General features: G+C 66.6%; 2 protein-coding genes across 4 annotated transcripts; one reads left to right on the top strand and one right to left on the bottom strand.

The window, feature by feature from the left end:
* Positions 1-1,555: 1,555 nt before the first annotated feature.
* On the bottom strand, positions 1,556-10,661 carry MEF2B (myocyte enhancer factor 2B). 3 transcript variants are annotated; one of them, XM_086767596.1, is made up of 8 exons: positions 10,544-10,661; positions 5,205-5,284; positions 4,603-5,007; positions 4,359-4,521; positions 3,162-3,307; positions 2,586-2,697; positions 2,399-2,492; positions 1,556-1,922 (listed from the first exon to the last, which is right to left on the bottom strand). In XM_086767596.1, the coding sequence occupies exons 2-8, from the start codon at positions 5,256-5,258 to the stop codon at positions 1,619-1,621; spliced, it is 1,278 nt and encodes a 425-aa protein (XP_086623722.1). In that variant the 5' UTR covers positions 5,259-5,284; positions 10,544-10,661; the 3' UTR covers positions 1,556-1,618. The 3 variants fall into 3 exon arrangements, with proteins under 3 accessions (XP_086623722.1, XP_086623724.1, XP_086623723.1); XM_086767598.1 differs by lacking the exon at positions 10,544-10,661 and having other exon boundaries at positions 4,603-4,731; positions 4,804-5,007; positions 5,205-5,407; XM_086767597.1 differs by lacking the exon at positions 10,544-10,661 and having other exon boundaries at positions 2,399-2,489; positions 5,205-5,407.
* Positions 10,662-14,217: 3,556 nt separating this feature from the next.
* On the top strand, positions 14,218-19,761 carry TMEM221 (transmembrane protein 221). Its single transcript, XM_086767497.1, has 3 exons — positions 14,218-14,661; positions 18,042-18,127; positions 18,402-19,761. Exons 1-3 carry the CDS (start codon positions 14,360-14,362, stop codon positions 18,911-18,913), a joined length of 900 nt encoding a protein of 299 aa, XP_086623623.1. The 5' UTR covers positions 14,218-14,359; the 3' UTR covers positions 18,914-19,761.
* The last annotated feature ends 100 nt before the right edge of the window (positions 19,762-19,861 follow it).

Consider the following 19,861-nt stretch of genomic DNA (forward strand, 5'->3'; position numbering starts at 1 on the left):
TCTAAATCTTACAAACAAAATGAGGAGAAAAGCCTTATTAGCATATATTCAAATGAGCCGTGCAATAATGCAAACCATAAATCATGCAGTCATTGCTATTCCGCTGGCGTCGCTTACCCCAGCCCCCACGCCTTCCCCGCGTGTTTCGCCTCCTCGCTCCACGTAGAAGCCCCTTCCCAGCCCTGGGGTGGTCTGGGAGGGGACACACTGGCCGGGGGGGGCCCTGGGCTCCCCGAGGCCCCTGGTCCCAGCCGGTATCGCCATCGCTCTCCAGGCTCGGTTAAACCAGGCGAACTCTTCCCGGGATTAATCTGCCGCCCATATTTTAATCTTGAGGCTCGGCCACCCGTAATCCCCCTGCCACCGCGGGAAGTGGCCCCGCTGGGGAAGGGGACCCCCAGCCCCGTCCGAACCCAACCTGTGGGCGCCCAGGCAGTGCTGGGAGGGGGGACCCACAACCCCCCGAAATCAGAGGACGGTGGGTAACAGCAAGCCCTGCTCACCCCCCTCACTCACCTCCCGGCAGCGTGGCCGTGGCCGTGGCTGGGATAGTGGCCGTGGCCGGGATAGTGGCCGTGGCTGTAGCCGCGGCCGTGACTGTGATTGCGATCATGGCCGCCACACCGCAGGCCCCACGGGATGCTCCCCCCCCAAAGAGCAGCAAACCCCCTAGCCCCAGCCCAGCCCTGGGCTATGAGAGATGCAGCTCAACTGGGCCAGTCCCACCACCCAGTTCACCCGCCCCCCCCATGTCAATCTTAAGGGCACCGGAGGGTTTTTCCTCCTCCCTGCACCAGGCTGTGGCAGTGAGCGGGTTTTTTGGGGGGGTCCTCCCAGGGAGCAACACAGCTGAGCCCCAAAGACCTGGTCGGATCCAGGGGTGACCCGGCTGTCACGGGGGGGGGGGGGGCACAGGGGACAGCAACACTGGGCTGTGGGAGGTCAGGGCATGGGTCACCTCTCCCCTTGGGGACCCCAGCGACAGGCCACCCCGAGTCGCGTCACCTGACCCCAAAAGCTCACGTCAGACACTGCGACACCCCCAGCTCTTTATTGGCGAGAAGACAATAAATAGAACAGAGACCCTGGGCCGGGGGAGCAGCACCCCCTCGTCCCCCCCTCCCGGCAACCCGCAGCCCCCCCGCCCCCGGGCTGGGCGCAGGATCGGGCCTCACCCCCGCCCCCCCCAGCCGCTGCTGGTGCTCTGTCCTGCTGCCACCCCGTGGCACTTCCCAGCCATTCCCGGCGCCGGGCGGACTGGGATGCACAGGGTCCGGCACCGGACAGGGGAGCGGGAGCGCGCGCCTCGCCCCCGGGGTCCCGGCCTCGCGGGGGCCGGGGGGACAGAGCTGCAGAAAGGTGGGGGTGGGGGGCAGTGGCAGATGGGGGGCACTGGGGTGTGGAGGGGGTTTGCCGGGAGCTGCAGCCCCAGGGTGGGGGGCGCAGGACCCTCCTGCGGCACCGCCGCCCCCCCCCGCCCCCCCCGCCCCCCCCCCGCCGGCAGCGTTGCAAAGGGCACGGGGGAGCTTCCCGGGGCTCTGAGGGTGGGGGCGAAGCGGGGGGCTGCTCCCCCAGGCTCTGCCCACCCCCCCAATCCCCCCGCGCCCCCTCATCCTCGCTATCTCTGCCAAGCGTCCGCGGCCTGCGCCCGCCGTGCGGGACCGGGGGCTCGCTGCTCCTCCGCCGGCGGCCGGGGGGGGCCCGGGGGGTAGGGGTACCCCTCGGCGTAGTCGTCCCGCGGCTGGAGGTCCCCGGGGCCTCGGGAGGCTTCGCTCAAGGCGGCCAGAGGGGGCTGGGGGGTGCCCGGGGGGCAGCCCAGCCCCGGGGAGACCCGCTCCGATTTGATGCTGATGGCTTCGTGCTGCTGCGAGGCGGCGGCGGCCGGGGTGGGCTCCGCGGTGGGGGCGATCCGGCTGCTGACCCTGGGGTGAGAGGGGACGAGGAGTAAAGCCAGGTCTCCCCCCATCCCCTGCCGAGGTGCCTGAGCTGGGGAGAGGCCAAGCTCACCCCCCTTCTCCTCCCTAGAGAGGCTGAGACCCCCCAGACTCACCTCACATACCAGCTCTGACCCAGCTGGGCACCGGGCAGCCGCCCACCCAGCTGCTGGGAGCCTGGTGTGCAACGGGGGGACACGGGGACCCGGTCCCCCGGGGAAATCTGGTGGGAAATGGCCTCCGCTGGCAGCAGCGAGGAGGGGGAGCAACCACATGCACCCCAGTTTTGGGGTGAAGCTGGACAGACCCCACCATCGTGGGTGGGGGGGCTGCGCCTTAGGTGCCGGCAGCAGCCACGGTTGGAAGGTGGCACCCGTGGGTGCAGCAGCTCCCCACAAACAGGCCCATTCCCATCACACACTCCTTCCCGCCCCCCCCTCCACAGCCGCCCCCCCCATCCTTACCCCAGCGCTGCCATGTCCCGAGGGTGCTGCCACGCCGTGGGGCCGGGCTGCAGGAAGGTGGGGGGTGGCGGGGCCTCGCCAGCCCCAAACTCTGCTGAGCAGGAGGCCAAGAGTGAGCAGAAGGTGGGGGGGGGTCTGCAGCCGGGGGGACTGCGCACTGTCCTGGGGCCGAGGGGCCAGGACTCACCCGCTTGGGCCGGGGCCAGGAAGGGGAAGGCGGCGAGGCCGTGGCTGGGGACACCGGAGCTGCCTGGGGTGAGCGCGGGGCTCAGCGTCTGCAGAGTGGGGTACAGCGGCCGCTGCGGGAAATCGGGGTGCCCCCTGTCAGGCTTGGTGCTGCCGACCTCATGAAGCAATGTCCCCCCGCCACCAGCCCCTTCCCGCGCCGCCCAGCAGACCTCCAGTGTCGGGCTGAGGAAGAGGAGGTGGGAGCAGATCGGAGAGCTCCTCGCTGAATTTGGGGAGGGGGACACCCGCGTGGCCCCCAGGAGCGGTAACTCGCTGGGAGATGCCTGGCTGCAGCGAGCCGGGGGGGAACCCCTCGCCGCCCGCCCTGCCGCCCCCTCCCACCGTGTCGCTGCTGGGGAGGGGGTGCCGAGCACCCTGCCAGCCCCCACCCCGGAGGAACCCCACGGCTGGGGGGTCCCAATCCCCCGCCTGGGCAATAGGGGCAGCCTGGGACCAGAGCCAGCCCACCCTGGGGACAAGGGGCTGCACATCTGGGGAGCTGCTGGCCCGGTGTCCCCCCCATCGCAGCACTTACCCCCGCGCTGCCGCCACTCCGTCCGCTCGCCAAGCTGCCGTGGGCTTCGCCGCGCCGGCCCTCGGCCCCCAGGTACAGCGGCGGGGACATCTTGGTGGCCAGGGTGCGGGTCAGGCTGCCGGCGGGGAAGAGCGGGTAGCCGACACCTGGATGGGCAGAGGGACGGGGGGGGATGGACAGGGTGGCCCCGAGGGGTGCGGGGTCCTGGGGGCTCCGGCCCTCGGGGGATCTCCGCGGGCGCGGCCGGTGGCCCTGACGCCCTCGATGCTGCGTGCGGCTGTGCGCGTGTGCACGGTGCCGCGCTCCGGCAAACCCACTTCCTGCGCCAGGCCGTGGGCGCACCTGGGCTGCGGCGGCCGCACGCTGCCAGCGGAAATGGCGTGCGAAGGCGGTGGCCGGATCCGGCCCCGGGGCCCGCTGGCTGCAAAGCTCCCCGGCCAGACCCTGCGGCAGGGAGCATCCTCATCCCAGCTCCCCGCGGAGTGGCCCAGACCTCCTCTGGGGACGGCCAGCGTTCCCGGGGCACCCCGCCACCCCCATCCAAGGAGATGTGGACGCCACATCCCGCGTCCTGCACTGGGAATGTTGCCCGGCCGCCCCCGTGCCACCTCCCACCCGCCCGGGGGGTTTCCGCTGGCCAAGCCCAAGCATCATTTTTTCCAGCTGCTTTTTTGCTGCACAGCCCCGGTTGGCACTGGGGTGCCGGGGCTGGGGGTGCTGGGTGCCGGCACGGTGCAGGAAGCAGCTGGATGGCGGCAGCGACGGCGTTTCCACAGCTGTGGCGGAGTGACCTGCCCACGCACCCACCCCGGCCCCGCTCCCGGCAAGTCACCAGGAGACGCTGCGAAAGAAGCTTTGCATGCGGCGCCTGCTCGGGAAAATCCCCACGGGGCTGGCGAGGACAGTGCGCCCGTGGTGGGGACGGGGTGCCCATGGCAAGGATGGGGTGCGCATGGTGGGCACGTGGTGCCCATGGCGGGGACGGGGTGCCCATGGCAAGGATGGGGTGCCCATGGTGGGCACGGGGTGTCCATGGTGGGCACGGGGTGTCCATGGCGGGGACGGGGTGCCCATGGTGAGGATGGGGTGCCCATGGCGAGGATGGGGTGCCCGCAGCAGGGATGGGGTGCCCATCATGGGCACCTTCTCCCCCCAGCCGCCTCCCCACAGCACCCCTGGGCGACGGGTCCCACCTACCTGGGGGCAGCGGCCCCGGCGAGTGTCCCGGTGCCTTCGGCGTCGCCGGCTTGAAGGCGAGCACACGGCCCTGGCCATGTGGGGAGCCGCTGGCACCGCCCAGGGATGCGTCGGTGGCTGGTGAGGAGCTGCCGTAGGGCGCCTCGGGCAGTGGCGCCGGGCTCTGCGGGGCCAAGCGGAGGTGAGGGCCGGGGAGGGGACGGGCACCCTCGCCCCCCCGCGCCACGGAATGGCGACAACTCACGTAAAACCTGGGCCGTGCCACTGACAGGTCTACGCCCTCGCTCGGCCTTCGTGCCCTCTCCCCGGGCTCCGGCCCCTCGTCCAGCTCCAGCTCGTGGCTCTCCAGCCCCAGCCCCTTGCGCTTCAGCGTCTGTGGGGAGCGGGGGGCTGAGCGGGGTCCTGCGCCCCCCCCCCAGCGCCCCCCAGCCGGCCCCGCCGCTACCTCGAGGATGTCGGAGTTGGTGCGGCTCTCGTGGGGCTCACTGTACTCCGTGTACTTGAGCAGCACCCTGTCCATGTCGGTGCTGGCGTACTGGAAGAGGCGGTTGGTGCTGTTGAAGATGATGAGGGCGATCTCGCAGTCGCACAGGACGCTCAGCTCGTACGCCTTCTTCATCAGCCCGAACTTCCGCTTGGTGAAGGTCACCTGCAGCGCAGGGGAGGGGAGGGGACGGGACGCTGCACCCAGGACCCCTGGACGCGGCCCCAAACCCTCCGCCCGGGTCCCCGAGCCCCCTCAGCTCCAGAGGACCCGGCACCCGCGGGGAAGGTGGGAGCTTCGCCTCCTCTGTGGCCCCGTGGCTCCCGTCCCCCCGTCCCCGCCTCGCCCCGAGCAGCTCCTACCTGCCGGTTGCGCTGATCCAGGATTCGGCTGATCTGAATTTTTTTCCGGCCCATTTTTGCCGCCTGCGTGCGAGGAGGGGCTGGAAGAGAGTGAGAAGCCCCTGAGCCCCCGCAGCGCAGGGCTGGCCCGAGCAGGCGTCCGCCCCGGCACCGCACGCGCCTCCTCGCCCCGCCGGCCACCAAAAATAAGTTTTACTAAAAGAAAAAAACTTTTCTGATGAAGTTTCGGCATTTCTTTTTCAGCAGAAATAAAAAAAAAAATTAAATAAAAAATTGGGAAATTCTGCTGCGGAAAGAGGCAGAAATCCCCGCAGCCCTGCCCAGCCGGCCCCGTGACACCCACCCCACGGCCGTCCCGGGACCCGGAAAGCCGCCGCACCGCGACGCCTGGCCACTCGCCGGGAGCGCGGGATCAGCCTTCGCACCCCCGAGAGCCCACCGAGGCGGGGGGCTGCTCCGGCCTGCCCCGCACGCTGCTGCCGCTCACGGCGGGTCCGGCGCGTGCAGCACGGTTATAAGGGGGGGCCGGGCCGGCGGCGGGGAGGGTCCATCACACAAAAAGGCTGTTTTTAGGTTCAAAGTTATTTTTTTAATTTTTTTTTTTTTTTTCTAGCGTGAACAGACTAAATTTGCCCTCCGCCGCTCACGGGTCAGGAAGTGGCTGCACGAGGAGACAGCAAAGCAAAACCACCCACCTCTGCGGGCCACGTGCGCCCTCGCCGGGCAGGGCGAGGGCTCGGGGACCCCGCATCCCCCCCATTTGCGGGGTGCCAGCACCCATCGCGCCCCCCGTGCCATCCCCCTGCCGCCGCAGGGACACCCGTGCTTCTCTTGTCATCCTTCGGCATCGCTCGCCCCAAAACCCCTTGGGATGCCCCGGTGCCACTGCAGCCCAGCGCAGAGCCACGGGTGCCATCAGGAGGCTCCCAGTGGGACCCCAGCCTCCCCACCCCAATTTGGGCATGGAGCTGGGCCCCGTCCCCAAGCCATGGGGTGAGAGCCGAGCTGGGCAGCCGGCGGGGCTGGGAGCTCTGTGCCGTGGCTCCCCGGGGGCCACAGCACCCCGCGAGCCCCCCGAACCCGGCCAGCAGCCCCCCCATCGCAGGGATGCACCCCAGGGGTGCGGATTGGGGAGCGGCCTGCCCTCCGCTCCCCCGACGCCCCAGTTCGTCCCGCTTCCCCCTGGCGAGCACGGTCGAATTTACCATCTTGCTCAGCGGCTATATTTAGCTGATCAAAACTAATTTTAATTTATGGAAGGAAATTGTGCTGCCGTTCCCACGGCCCCGCTGCCACCCTGTGTCCCGGGGCCCACGCACCACACCAAGGTACGGGGGGCGTTGGGACCACCCGGGCCCCCGCCCCGGAAAAGCCAGTGGCTCCCTGGTGACAAGGCAGAGGTTTTCCGAAGGATTCCTGGTGCCCGCGCGGGGCTGGGGCTGCCCTTGCCCTCCTGGCACCAACACCCAGGCCTGGGGGGCCAGGGAGCTCCCAGGTTCGGGGCTCTGAGCCCCGCAGGGGCCACATCTGCGCACCCATCCAGGCAGGGTGCTCCAGGAGTGGGGCCTGGGGGTACAGCACCCACGGGGGGGATGCTGCGGGGGTCCTGGGGGGGGCACAAGCACCGTGGGACCATGCTGTGGAAGTCCTAGGGGGGCACCAGCACCCACAGGTGATGCTGCGGGGGTCCTGTGGGGGGGCACAAGCACCATGGGACCATGCTGTGGAGGTCCTAGGGGGGCACCAGCACCCGTGGGCGATGCTGCAGGGACCCCAGCCCAGACCAGAGGGCGAGGACGGGAAGCAGGAGAAAGCGAAGCTGCAGCGCTTTCGGGCCAAGGGAGCTGGGGATGAGCCGCGGGCTGGCCTGGGCGCAGGGCGGCTCGTCCCCTCGCACGGGAACCGTCTGAGGCCTCGTGCAACGCGCGGGGTGGTTTCATCAGCCGCCTCCCCGCGCAGCGCGTTACGGCTCCTCTGCTCCTCCTGGGGCATCGCCCCGGCCGCTCGGCCACCGCCGCCACGTGGCACCCACGCGGTCAGGCTGCCGCCGCCTCCGGCACCGCGCGCTGGCGTCTCCTCGAAGGGGTGCGGGGCTCAGCCCGCGGGGCAGGGGGGGACGCTCTCTGGGAGCTGGGTACCAGGCATTTCGGCTCGAGCCCCCGCAAGCGCCAGTGCCTCAGCCACCGCAGTGCGGCAGGGCGCGGGCGCGCGGTTCCCCCCGGACAGGTATTAAGGGCTGTGAGGGGAGCGGGGCGCGCGCTGCGGGGTTTAATTGCTGCCATAAGGTGTGAAGCAGCGTTAGGGCTGCACGGCAGCGGTGACGGGCACAGCGGGGCGGCTCTGCCCGGCGTTGCCCTCTCCACCTCGCGGCCCAGTGAGGCGATGGCCTCCAGCCGCGGGAACGGCACCGAGGGAGCAGCTGTGAGGAGCCCGCGTCCGGCCAGGAAGGGCTCGTGGCCAGGACTCCCCGAGCAGGAGGGAGCGGGGTTGGGGTGCCAGCCCTGGAGAAACCCCGCAGCTTCTCGCTGCCTCGGTCTCCACCAGCTCCCACCTCGCACCAATGGCTCCTCGTTAGCGTGGCCGTGATGGCGACCCGCGCCGCGGCGTGGCAGCAGGGGTGAAGCACCCTCCAGTCTCGGCATTATGAATGCGTCCGCCGAAACCCGGTGCACGCAAAGCTCTCGGGCCCTCAAAATCTTTCAGGGAGGAGACGCCTTCCCTGCCTGCGCCGGGCAGAGGCTCCCGTGCTGCCTGGCATCCCGCCGGCCTCCGCGCCCTCCCACGCGTGCTTATCTTTAGCCCGGGCTCTCTGCTCGCTCGCACGCACCGAGCTCGCTTCCACGCCCCGGCACAGCCCCCCACCGTCCCGTGGCCAGCACCCGCGCAGAGCTCTCACCCCGACCCCAGGTTTATCATCAACTCCCCGGCCCCTCTACATGTCTGGGGGTCGTTCGCATCCCGCCGGAGCCTGGAAACTTCCTATCCCAGGAAGCACGCCAAGACGAAGGCGACCCCATGAGAGAGGCTCGTTTTTTTTTTCCCGCGCGCTGTAGCCCTGGCACAGGATGCTCAGTGAGGTCCCAGCGCTACCTTTCCATCCCTGAATGATCCCAGAAACGTTAAATCCGTAGAGTTTAGCCCAAAAATCAAAGCAAGGGGGTTATTAGGGGTCCGTGCGCTTACCTAACAACCCCAGGTCAGGGTCTCCAAGCACCCGATCCCCGGGGAACAGCAGTTGTTTAAACAACTAACCAGCATAAACCAGAGCAGGGCCAGCGGCGCAGGAAGGGGAGCAGGGAAGGCAGGAGGAGCCTGCTGGGAAGCAGGGGAAAGGAGAATCCGGCGTGGCGTGGCCCCGTGCCCCTCCAGAGCCAAATCCAGGCTTCGGCTGGGCTCGGAGGGGACCTGGCTGCCACACGGGCTCCGTCCCGCTCGGGGTGACGCAGAGCGAAAGTCCCGCCAACACCCAGCGCCGCTGCGGCTTGGTGCCGTCGGGCGAAGCGCGGCGATGGGCGGAGGCTTTTCGGTTCCAAAATGACTGTGTGGAAGGAGGAAGGATTGAAACATTCCCGAAAAACCGAGGCAGCTCTTGCCCTTGGGAAGACGGATGGGCACAGGGACCCCCGCCGCAGCCTAGGCCACTTTTTTTTTTTTACGTGTTGGCAATGCCGCTGGCAGAAGCCGAAGGAAGGAACGTGCTGTTCCCCCGGGGCTGGGCCGCCCCGCGCCACAGCTGGCCACTGATACGGGAAATGATGCCAGTCGCTGCGGGAGGGTTTGCCGGGGGCAGGCAGGAGTTGCTGGCCTGAGCCCATCCCCGCGGTGTTAGGGCTGTGTGGCTTACAGACCCGCTGTGCTCCTGGCGATCCTGCTGTAATTCTGGTGAAGACGAGGGAAAGCGAAGGGTCTTAAATACACGAATTCCCGTCCCGATCCTTCCGGGCACCCTCACGGCAGCACGGCATGCCCGACCCTCCAGCCCCCTCACTGCTGGGGTGCCTCTGCCGGGTGTCAGCAGGAATCCCCCTCCCCTCACACCACGCAGTTTCCCAAACTCGCTTTCCTTCCCCATTGCTGCGCCGCTCGCCTCTCCGCACCGGTGCATCACCAGCGCCTGGGGCTCGGAGGCCAGCGGGAACGTTTGACATCCTAAGCCAAACCTGGGGCCTGCATCCGCATCCCAAATCCCCCCCGCCCCGTGCCGAGCTGCGCAGGTCTCCCCCAACACGTCACCCGCCTGGGCCGTGCCCAGCTGGAAAGGGGCTGGGAAAGTGGCCCAGTGGAAAAGGGTCAGGATCCGGCTCTCCAGCCAGGTCACTCACACTCCCGTCCCAGCCGGTACCCGACCCCCTGAGCGAGGTGTGTGGACCGAGGGGGCATGGCCCATCGCCCCCCTCCCAGCGCACCGTGGCTGCCGTGTTAATTCGTTCCCTGCGACCCCCATCTCCAGAGCCAGCAGCTCTGGGAAACTCTCTCTCATTAAAAGAGTAAAACCCCAGGGACGGGGACTCGCTGGCAAGTGGCTGTGGCAGGCAGAGGATCCGGCAGAGGATCCACCTCGCTCTCCCCGCGGAGACGGGTGATGGAGGGAGACTCGCGTGCTCTGGGACACGCTTGGAGCTGCCACGCGACCGGGGGCCGGGGCCGGGTCACTTCCCCACCTGGGAGCGGCGAGGGACCGGGCTGCGACTCGGCGCAGGCTAGAAACTGCCGGATGGGTGCGACACCCCGGCGAAGCTATGGTGACGCCAGGCCCTGGCCCCGCATTGGGGTGTCCCAGTGCAGCGTTACCGGCGGCGTCGTGACCAACCCCTGTCGAGCCAACACGATGATGCCCGTGCCTCAGTTTCTCCTCTGTGCAGGGGGCTCAGCCCCAGCGCCCGAAGGCCTCGGGGCACCCGGAGGTGGCGGGGCTGTGGCCGGCGGGGCCGGGGCAGGGCGGCTGCCTTCCAGGCTGCACTTCTGGGTTAAACCCGGGCGTTCCTCCCTGCGCAGACACGAGTAAAAATAACCGCCCGAGCCCGGCGCAGACCGCAGGCTTTTTATAGCCGCCATCCCTAGACGGCGCGGCGGGGGACGGGGCTCCGTCGTGCCCAGGGCAGCCCGCGGGGCGCCGGCCCGGCTGCACCGGGACCCTCCCGGGCCGGTACCGCTCCCCCAGCCCGTGCGCCCCGACGGGGCGGCCGCTTGGATGCGTGGAGCCGCCCGGTGTGGAGGGGAGCCCCGTCGGGGCGGTCGGACGGGACCTGAGGGGTGCTCGGCGGACACTGCCCCCGTCCCCCCAGTATCGGTGCCCCCGGTGAGCCCGGGACGCCCCCTCCCCGCCCCAGGACACCCACCTGGACACCGGCTCTTCCTCCTCGGCAACTCCTCGTGGGCTCGGCCGCGGGTGCCCGGCGCTGCAGGGGAGCCAGCCCGGCCCTGCTGCGACCCCGCCGCCGTCCGGTCCCAACCCGGTCCCGGTCCGGTCCCGGTTGGCGTCCCCGGAGCAGCGCCCTGCCCGCCGCCCGCCCCAGCCGCGCCGGCCTCATTTGCATAACCCCGCCCACCCCGCGCCGAGATTTGCATAACGCGGCCGGGCCGGCTCGCCATTGGTGACCGCCGCAGGGCTGGTTTGCATAGCCCCGCCCCTGCCGGGAAACGGGGCGAGGTGGGGGGGCTGGGGGAGAGCTGGGGATATTGGGGGGCTGGGGGGACTGGGGGAGGTGGGGGGGAGGTTCGGGGGAACTGGGGCCCTGGGACGGGGTGAGGCTGGGGAGGACGCGGGGGAGCGTGTGGGAATTGGGGGGCTGGGATGGGGGCGAAGTTCGGGGGGGGGGGGGGTCCCGGGGGTTGCTGTGCCCTCGTCAGGGGGCTCGGGCTGAGGTCCCGGGCGCAGGGGTCAGGCCGGGCTCTGGGTGTGCCTCGTCCCAGATCCCCGGGACCCCCAGGCCCCTCCGCCACAGGGTTGGGAGGTGCTGGTCCCCCGAGTCCCCAGGGTCACCAAGGGCTCCGTGAAACCACAGCAAAACCAAAACTCACCGGCTTGAACCCCCACCGCTGGTTTGCAGCTCCGAAAGGAAACGTCCAGCGCCCTCCCTCTCCTTTTTGTCTTTTATTTTTAGAAATGAAGTGACCTGCCCCGAGGGGGCTGCCCCGCGCCCCTGCCCCCAGCCACCCCCCCGCTGCTGGCAAGGCCACCCCAGAACCCTGCGCGGGGACGCTGAACAGCGGTGACACAACCCACGGAAGCGCTGGGGCCGTCGAGCGAAACCTCCGCGCGTAGCTCGCGCGCTGCTGGCCACCTGCTTTGGTGTAAAGCAACCCAACGCCTGCTCGTCGCGAAGCCCACCGCCGCGGCATCCCCCCAGCTGGCACGGGACACGCCTCAATGACGCCCAGGACAATCCGGTGCTGTGACTTCCCGGCGCCATCAGGGATCAGAGGGGACCGGGCGGGGACCAGGGGATGCAGGTGGCTGTGGATCCTGTGGCTCGAAGCCCGCGGAGACGACACGGCGCGGACGTTGCAGAGCGAAGGGAGGCAGGCGCTGCTCCGCCACACAGTGACAGGGCCACAGGCGGCCGGGGTCTGACGGAGGGGACCATCAGAGCTGGGAACCAGCATTTCGGGTGCAGGGTGCGGGGCAGCCCGCCTGAGAAGGCGCTTTGCCTCGGGTGGGAGCAGAACCTGAGCTCGGGGAACGCTGATGTGCCCCGGCTTCATGCCTGGGTCCGTACTTGACCCCAAAATCTCACCCTGGAGAAGGCACCGCCTGGCTCACGCTCCAGCTCATCTGTCCATGAGTGACCTCTGCATGGGTGGGGGCAAAGCCGCGGGTGACAGTGACCACCACGCTCTGCCCAGCTTTCCCTGAGCCCCTGATCTGCCGGGCAGCCCCCCGGACGGGTGCGGGGAGGGCGGCTGTCCCGGGGATCCTGCTCCCTCCAGCTGCGGCAGAAAGGCCAAGGGCTGTCCAGGAGCCGCTCAGTGCAGCGTTCCTGTGAGGAGCACCCATGTTTACAGCGGCAAGGGGGAACTGATGCAATTCCCAAGCTCCCGTTACGTGAGCGGGGCTGCCCGGGCAGCAGGTGGGAAGGGGGTTACCAAGGGCTCGCTGGAAATCAGCTCCCACACCAGCCCTGCGGTGGGGACACGTCCTTGAGCCTGGCCGTGCCGGGGGTCCGGTCCCAGCCCCGGGGTGTCGAGGCAGAGGGGCTGGAGAGACGAGGACTCCCTGGATGAGGCTTTCAGTGCAGGCTGCACTGGCAGAGAGGACACGACATCTTTCCCAGAGCTGTTTTTAAAGCTTGTGATTTATAGAGGGCTTCAGAGTGCAATTAGCAAACTGTTAATTAGCCCTGCTCATAATCTTAATTGATCCTGAAGAGGAGGTGGAAGGAAAAAGGAGAAGCACGTGAGCATCGGCAGAGCGGGAACCTGGCATCAGCAGTCCGAGACGACCCCGTCCTGCCCCAGGCTGGGCTTTGAGAACACCCAGGGTGGCCCTTTGCCCACCCGGGGCGTGGGACCTCCCTGCCCTGTCCCCTCGCCTTTGCCTCAGGCTGCCCAGGGGCTTGGCCTGGCTGAGAGCTGCCTCAGCTGCAGCAGCCGAACCCCCTCTTTGGGCACAGGGGCTGCCCGGACCCCCGGGTCAGGGGGTGCCAGGCTGGGCTCTGCCTGGCTGCACCCTGCAAGCTGCAGGTCGGCAGCTTGAAAGCTTCAAGGTCCCTCTCGAGGTCCTCCCTGCCCCAAAATCCTGGAGTTCTGGGGAGCCCAAGCTGCTGGGCACCTGCGGGCTGAGCCCTGCAAGTGCTCTGCACCCCGAGCGACGCAGCCGGTGGGACACGGCTGAGCCCCATTGCTCTCTTGGCCACGGGGAAGGGACAGAGACGTCGTCACCGGGAGCTGGTGCGGGGACTTTGGGCCAAACGCCAGCGACACAGGCCTGGGGACTGACATCCCCTCCCAGCCAAAAATGCAAGCGAGACTGGAAAGGAGCCGGGAGCCAAACCTGTGCTGGCTGCCAAGGCCAACACACCAGCTTTCAAAATAGCCCGTGTCCCGCGCGACTCCGGCCGGAGCGCAGGGTGCCAGTGGAACCACCCACGCGAGACGGGAAGGCTGGCAGCGCCGCGGTGGGCAGCGTTCCTCTGTCGGACGGAAAGGCCACCCCGTCCCGATCCCACAGCCGGGCTCAGGCACGGGCCCAGAACACCAAGCCGGAGGAGCCAGCGTCGCATCCCAGTCCCCTCGGCTTGGCCCTGGCAGGGAGCCCATGACGCACACGGAAAGGCCCGATCCCGATGTCCCCTCGGCTCATACGCAGGGGAAACGGCTGTGCCCGTGGGTGTGGGGCTCAGCGTGCCTCTGTTTCCCCACTGCTCCAAGGCACAGGGTCTTTCCCGAGGTAACAGGCAACCTGCAGAGTGAATTTTCTGGAATTAATCCTCCTCGAATCCTCCCCGATTCCCAGGGGGACCTGCTGGCGGGGTGGATCCCAGGGGAAAAAAGGCGCTTCTGCTTCCCAGGGTATTTATAAGACACGGGAAACTGCTGACGACAGGGCAGCGCCTCGCGGGCCCTTTCTCAGCCTGGCGGGACTGGGAACATTTTGGGGGCTCTCTCCCGAGCCAGGAAGGATGCTCCGGGGGCCAAACGCGCCTCTCATCCCGGGGGGAAGCAGGATTGGGCCCCCGCGGTGTCCCCTTCTCCGCGCCCAGGCCGGGGTTACATCGGCGGGGCTGATCCCAGGATTTTTCCCAGCAGTGGGGAAGCCGGGCTTGGCCCCTGGGAACGGGGAGAGCCGAGGGGAGCGGGGGGCTGGTCCTCCATCCGCCCGCCCCTCTGGGCATCCCGACGGGGTCCCCGCAGCCTCCCGCTCCCTCCCGGCCCCCAGGAGGCTCCGGGGCCCCGTTACGGGGCGGGGAGGGATGCGGGGCGGAGTCGGGGGGCAGGACCGACCCGCCCTGGCCCGCCCCCGGCCCGCAGCTCCGCCGCCCCGAGCGCTGCTCCCGGGCCGGTGCCAGTTTCTGCTCCCGGGACCGGTTCCCCGGGCCGGGCTCACCGGGGGCGGAGAGCACGCAACTTTGGGGAACGGAGCGGGTCCGGCGGCCCGCTGCTCCCTCGGTTCCCGGTGCCCTCTACCTGTTCCCGGTACCGGTACCGGCCCCGCCATGCCCGCCACCTACCCGCAGCGGGCCCTGACGGTGCTGCTGCTTTTCGGTACGCTGGCCGCCGCCATGGCCCTGCTGGCCTCCAGCCTTATCTTCCAGCTGCCGTCGGGGCGGACCGGTCCCGGCACCGGGCCCCTGACCGGCCGAGGGGCTTTACCGGAGCCGGCGGCCGCCGTGCTGCTGCCGGTGTCGGCCGCACTGGCCGCGCTCTGCCTGGTGCTCAACGTGAGCTGCCTCCTGCTCTGCCTCCTCCACGGCTACTTCAGCACCGAGCTGTGCCGGGGGCAGCCCGGGCCCGACCGGTGAGAGCCGCGGGGGGCAGCGGGCCCTGGGGCTGCGGGAGGGTTAGGGGAACAGTGGGGGTCACCGGGGCCTGGGGGTGCGGGGGGACCTGGCGGGCACCAGGGGGGGCTCAGAGGGGGCTTGGGCACCGGGAGGCTGGGGTGCAGCTGGGGGCCGGAAAGGAGGGAGGTCTGCAGGGGATGGAGGGTGCTGGAGGGGTGCAGAGGGGATGGGGAGAATGAGGGGTGCAAGGAGGGTGACCCCTCCTGCACCCCAAGATCCAGCCTTTGCCAGGGACCCCCCAGTCACTGCCCCTGTGAAGGGGGCTGCGGGGAGGGAATGATGCTCTGGCACTCGCTGAGCGCCTGGGTACCACCAAATTCACCTCCGCAGTGCCTGCGCAGGACGCTGGATTAGTGCTGGCTGACGGATCCCTCTGTAAATGCGCCCCTTGATTTGGGGTGTCGCTGAGTGTCCTGACTGTATGGCCCAGGAGCAAGTTTCTAGCAGCACGTCCGCCTGCCTGCACTGACACAGGCTACTGCATTTCCCTGAGAAGAAGCCAGTCCGCGGGCTAGGGTGCCTCTCTGCTCACGGAGCGTGTGGGACACCAGCCCGGCGCAGCTCCAGGGTCAAGGCAGGGCAGATGTGCTGGGCCCAGCCACGACGCCCAGGAGCACCCGAGATTTGTCCCTGTGCCGCGGGAGAGCCGGGCTCTGGGGGTCACTGCCGCAGGGACGGCACCGGCCGCTCGCGCAGCACCAAACCACCGCAGGCCTGCGATCATTGACCACAGACAGGTGTTGACTGAACCATTACCAGCAGGTTTACACTTGCAAAACCGTTTCCGAAGCAATTCCCCTCACCCTGCTCTGCAGAGACCTGGGCTGGCTTCCTGGCTCCTCTGCCCGCGCTGGCCCGGCCCAGCCCCAGCTCTGCTCCTGGGCTGAAAGAAAAAAAAAAAAAAAAAAAACCAGCGCATGAACGGTCAGATTTAAAAGCATCTTGGTGGAAACTGGTCTGTACGTGGAGGTCCCTCAACGCAGCTCATGCGATGGTCCCCATGGGACCCTTTTGGGACTACTCTGACTTCGGCAAGCCCGAATTCGTTTCAAGGAAATGACAATGTTTCAGCAGTTACTTGTGTTCCTAATTAGCAAAACCCATCAATGCCTCATGCTCTGCGCGGAGCCCGACGGCTGGAGGTGCTCCAGCAAGCGCCAGCGTCTCCTCACAGCATCTTCCAAACAAAGCTGGTGCTCAGTGCGCTCACTAATGAAGGAGAGCAAAACATTTCTGCAAAGCACAAAGTTCCCACAGCAAACGTTGCTTTTGGTGGGAGCTCCGCTTCGGCTGGAAAGCTGTGACAGCAGAAAATCCCCCAACGGCTGTAAATCGGTCTGAGACCTGGTATTGATTCGGGCTGTGAAATGCTCGGTTTTGAAGTTGTGAGGTTCAGGTTTAAAAATCCCGAGTGCGAAAGGGGAGCAGCATGAATCAGGCAGCCAGATGCAAAGTGACAGGCAGAGGGACGGAGCGTGCCGGCCGCAGGGCAGCCCACATCCAACAGCAGCGACTTCTTCAAGGACCTACAGGTCGGAGCAACCATCGCCGCACGGCTGCGGGCCCCGCCGGCGTGTCTCGCTGAGCGGGAAAGCTCTTCCCAAACAACTCGATTTCAGATAATATTTCTGTGCTGTGCTTCAGAGCCCCTGCGGAGTGAGAAGCTGCTCTTGGCTTTGCTGCAGGCGACGCGAGGCGTTGGTAGGGTTGGAGCCATCGGTCAGCACCCCTCTGCCCGGGATCTCCAGCAGATCGTTTAATCCGGCCGTGCCTCGGTTTCCCCAGCTGCAGCCTGAGGGGTACGCTGGTGTTTGGGAGGAAAAGGGCAGGTTCTCGGGATGCAGGGAAGCCTGTCTGCGGGCTTCTCCCGGGCAGGAGGTGCTGTCTCGTCGTGGCCAAGCTGGCCTGGCCCCACCAGGCACCGGTTTCATTAGGGGACCCACTCACGTCCCAGGGACCTTTCCCACGTTGGGCCTGTCACACTGAATTACCGCTCCGCTTCTCAGCACCGCACTCAATAGTCTGAGCCAGCTCCAAACAAAGTCCTCCTCCTCCCCGCTAATCCCCCTCCCGACTCAGGTAATTAATAAAACAAAGCGGCCGCTCTTCCCCACCAGCAGCCAGGAACCGGAGCGGGTCCAGGGTCTATTAATGGCTCCCCGCGCAGGCGGCGACGGCCGAGGGGCTACAACAAGTCCAGGAGGAGGGGAGGGCACCAGGCCATGCTGGCAGGAGACTGGGCCAGGGCACAGCATCCTTGGCTGCCAAATTCACCCCCCGGGGTACAGGGGAGCAAGAGGAGGGCTGGTCCTGCCAGGAGGACCGTGGGCCGCTGCCCCATTGAAGCCAGGGCATGTTTCCAGCCAGCTCCTTGAGACTTTTGGAGGTGGCCAGCAGGACAAAGCGACGCCCTGGGCACCCTGAGGTGTTTTGAGGGACTGTTTGAATCTTCCAGCAGCACAGTCCTGCCAGCGTCTCCCCGAGCACTCGCATTCTCAGCCTCCCGAGTCACTTGGCATCCACCTGCCAACCTCCACCCCGGCCACGCAACGCTGCGTCCCCTAACGACCGCATGCCGCTCTCCCAATTAGCCGAGGCATCCTCTGGTGACAGCAGCCTCCAGAGCCCAGCGAGGGCTGAGGTTTGCCAGTCAGTCTGGCTCTGAAGACGCCCAAGCAGAGCTGCCAGCGGCTCGGCGGAGAGCATGCCGGCAGAAAGCGCAGGCAGCGGGCGCTGGGTGGGAAACAAAGGCCCTGCTGGAAAGGAGCTGGTCTTTTCAGTGTTTTAAGCACAATTCAAGTACCAAGCCCCGTCCAGACAAAAGGCTTGCAATCTGAGCTGAGCACAGAAATCCAGTCCCGAGGGTGAAGAGAGAACCTGGCCGTGCTTAATTCAATGCGCTCACGCTTTCCTGTCATCCTTTCTTTAAGGCAGAGATGGGTTTGACTGGCCCCAGTTTTGTTCCTTGCTTGCTCTTCAGGGTTTGCTGAAAGGGGCAAATCACCCGCAAAAAGCCTCCAGCCATTTGTCTCTTCTGATCCCTTGCCCCTGTCTGGTTTCTGAAGGTTTCTGGTTTCTCGAACCAGGCAGGAAAAGTTTGAAATTTCAAGCGATCTCCAAATCTCCTGTTCCAGAGCAGGAAGAACGCAGCCCAGAGCTGCGCAACACCCCAGTTCAGCAGAGGCCCCTGGGCTCGTGACCTGGCTCTGAACCTCTCCTCTATGCAAAACCAGCCTTTCGGTTTCTCGGCGGGGGGGCAGAGCATCGGCGTTGTTTCTGTGCTGAGACCAGGGCCAGGAGAGGACGCAGACCTGTATTTTTCTCCCCTGTTTTGCAGGGCAGACTGGTTCCTTCTGGACAGCCGGACGGTTCGCCACGCTGCCATCGGCTTGTTCTGCTGTGGGGTCTCAGTCTACCTAACAGGCAAGTGCTCGTCTGCGCCCAGCACAGCCCAGCAGGGATGGGGCACGTTCAGCCCGGCCCGTGCATCCCGCGCTGCTTGCTGAGCACTTACAAGCTGCGAGTTTCTGCCTCAGAATGGGGTTTGTTTTGCAAATGGCTTTGCCACCTCATTCCCGTAGTGCAGGCTTTCTGCTCTTGGTGCCCAGCCCTCCCGGGGCCTGAAGCTGGCAGGTCAGATGTATCCCCTTAGTCCTTCTGGTTCCTCAAGATGTTCTGCACTCTCCTTTCCTTCCAGCTCTCGCCATCTACATGCTGCTGCTGTTTGAACTGGAGGCCGGCATTGCCAGCGCTTGCATTCTCTCCTCCGGCGTCATCGTCCTGCTGATCACGGTGACGCACGCCCTGGTACGGGCTTCCCAGGTTTCACTCCGCAGCCGCTCTGAGGTCTCTCACACCCTGTATGAGAATGATTCTGCCCAGCACGGCGAATCCTCCACCAGCGATCTGAACAACAAGAACACGGCAGCGCCCCGGCCTGAGATCCACAGGGAATTTTCCTTCCCTCCTTTTCTGGAGCGAAAATCCCAGCTGGGCTCTCCAGACAGCAGCAACCTCACCTCCTCAGGCAGCCCCGGGCTTCACTCCAAGAAAGAGTGCTACAACCTGCCGCGAACGCACAGGACGCTGTTGGCAGAGTCGGGTCTGCTGCAGGCACAGGGCAAGCCCTGGAACGGCATCACGCAGGAGATGAGGAACGTGCTGTCACGCAAACCGGGAGCCTCAGGCAAGGACTCCACTCTGGTGTGAGTGAAGTGGGACCTCATCTCCATCTTGTCCCAGGGGAGCTGCAGGCACCAGCACAAAGATTTGCACCTCTGTTCAGAGCTTAACGTGGGTCGTATCTCACCAGAGCAGGAGGGCGGCTGCTTCCCACCCTCTGCCCGGGGGTCTGCGCAGCCACGGCCTCCCGCTCTTCACTTCTTTTACTGAGAAGATGCCACCTCCACGCAAAGCCCAAAGCCCCGGGCCACCTGCCCCGAGCCCCCAGCCCCTCCTGCCATGCTGCCGGCACTCACCACTGTGCAGACAAGGACCACACTGGCAGGGCAGCGGCGACCCACACGGGACCCCCACCACCGTCCCAGCCGCAGCAAAGGAAGCAGAACACGTGGGTGAGGAGAAGCGAGTGGCTTTTGTTCACAAGACCCACCCTCCTCCCCCAGCAGATGATTTCCCTGGATGCCTACCTCCCTGCCCTTCCCCTGCTTCCTCCCTCCCTCCTCCACCCGAGAAGCCAGAATCACACCGAGACGGTTCACCCCGCAGACCCAGGTTCCTCACAGCCCCGCGCTCTGCCAGCCCTGCCCAGGCGCAGAGCAGCAGCACGCGTGGTTCCTCCTCCATTCCTCACCATTCAGCCACCAGTAACATGTTGCAGGGAGTGAAGGGAGGCCACCGATTCAGATTCCCTCTCACCTCCCGTGCTGTTATCCCGACAGACATCTGTTATCCCAAGCACAATACAGTTTCTTTGGAAACTGAGTCTAGCACCACTTTCATCCCTGCATCCTTGGTAAATTCTTCAGCAGAAGGGAACTGCTGGTTCCAGGAGAGATTAACACTGAAGCTGCATGCTTTTTAAAGTGCCCTCCAGAGCTGTGTGTAGAGCTCTGCTTCCCACTGCTTGACAAGGGATGAAGAAAGTCCTTTTTTTGTTGTTTTTTTGAAGAACAGGACAGTCTCTTTTTCACTTGA

The sequence above is a fragment of the Chlamydotis macqueenii genome, chromosome 26 (genome assembly GCF_036417535.1).
Source record: "Chlamydotis macqueenii isolate bChlMac1 chromosome 26, bChlMac1.mat, whole genome shotgun sequence".
In the NCBI taxonomy this organism is placed as follows: Eukaryota; Metazoa; Chordata; class Aves; order Otidiformes; family Otididae; genus Chlamydotis; species Chlamydotis macqueenii.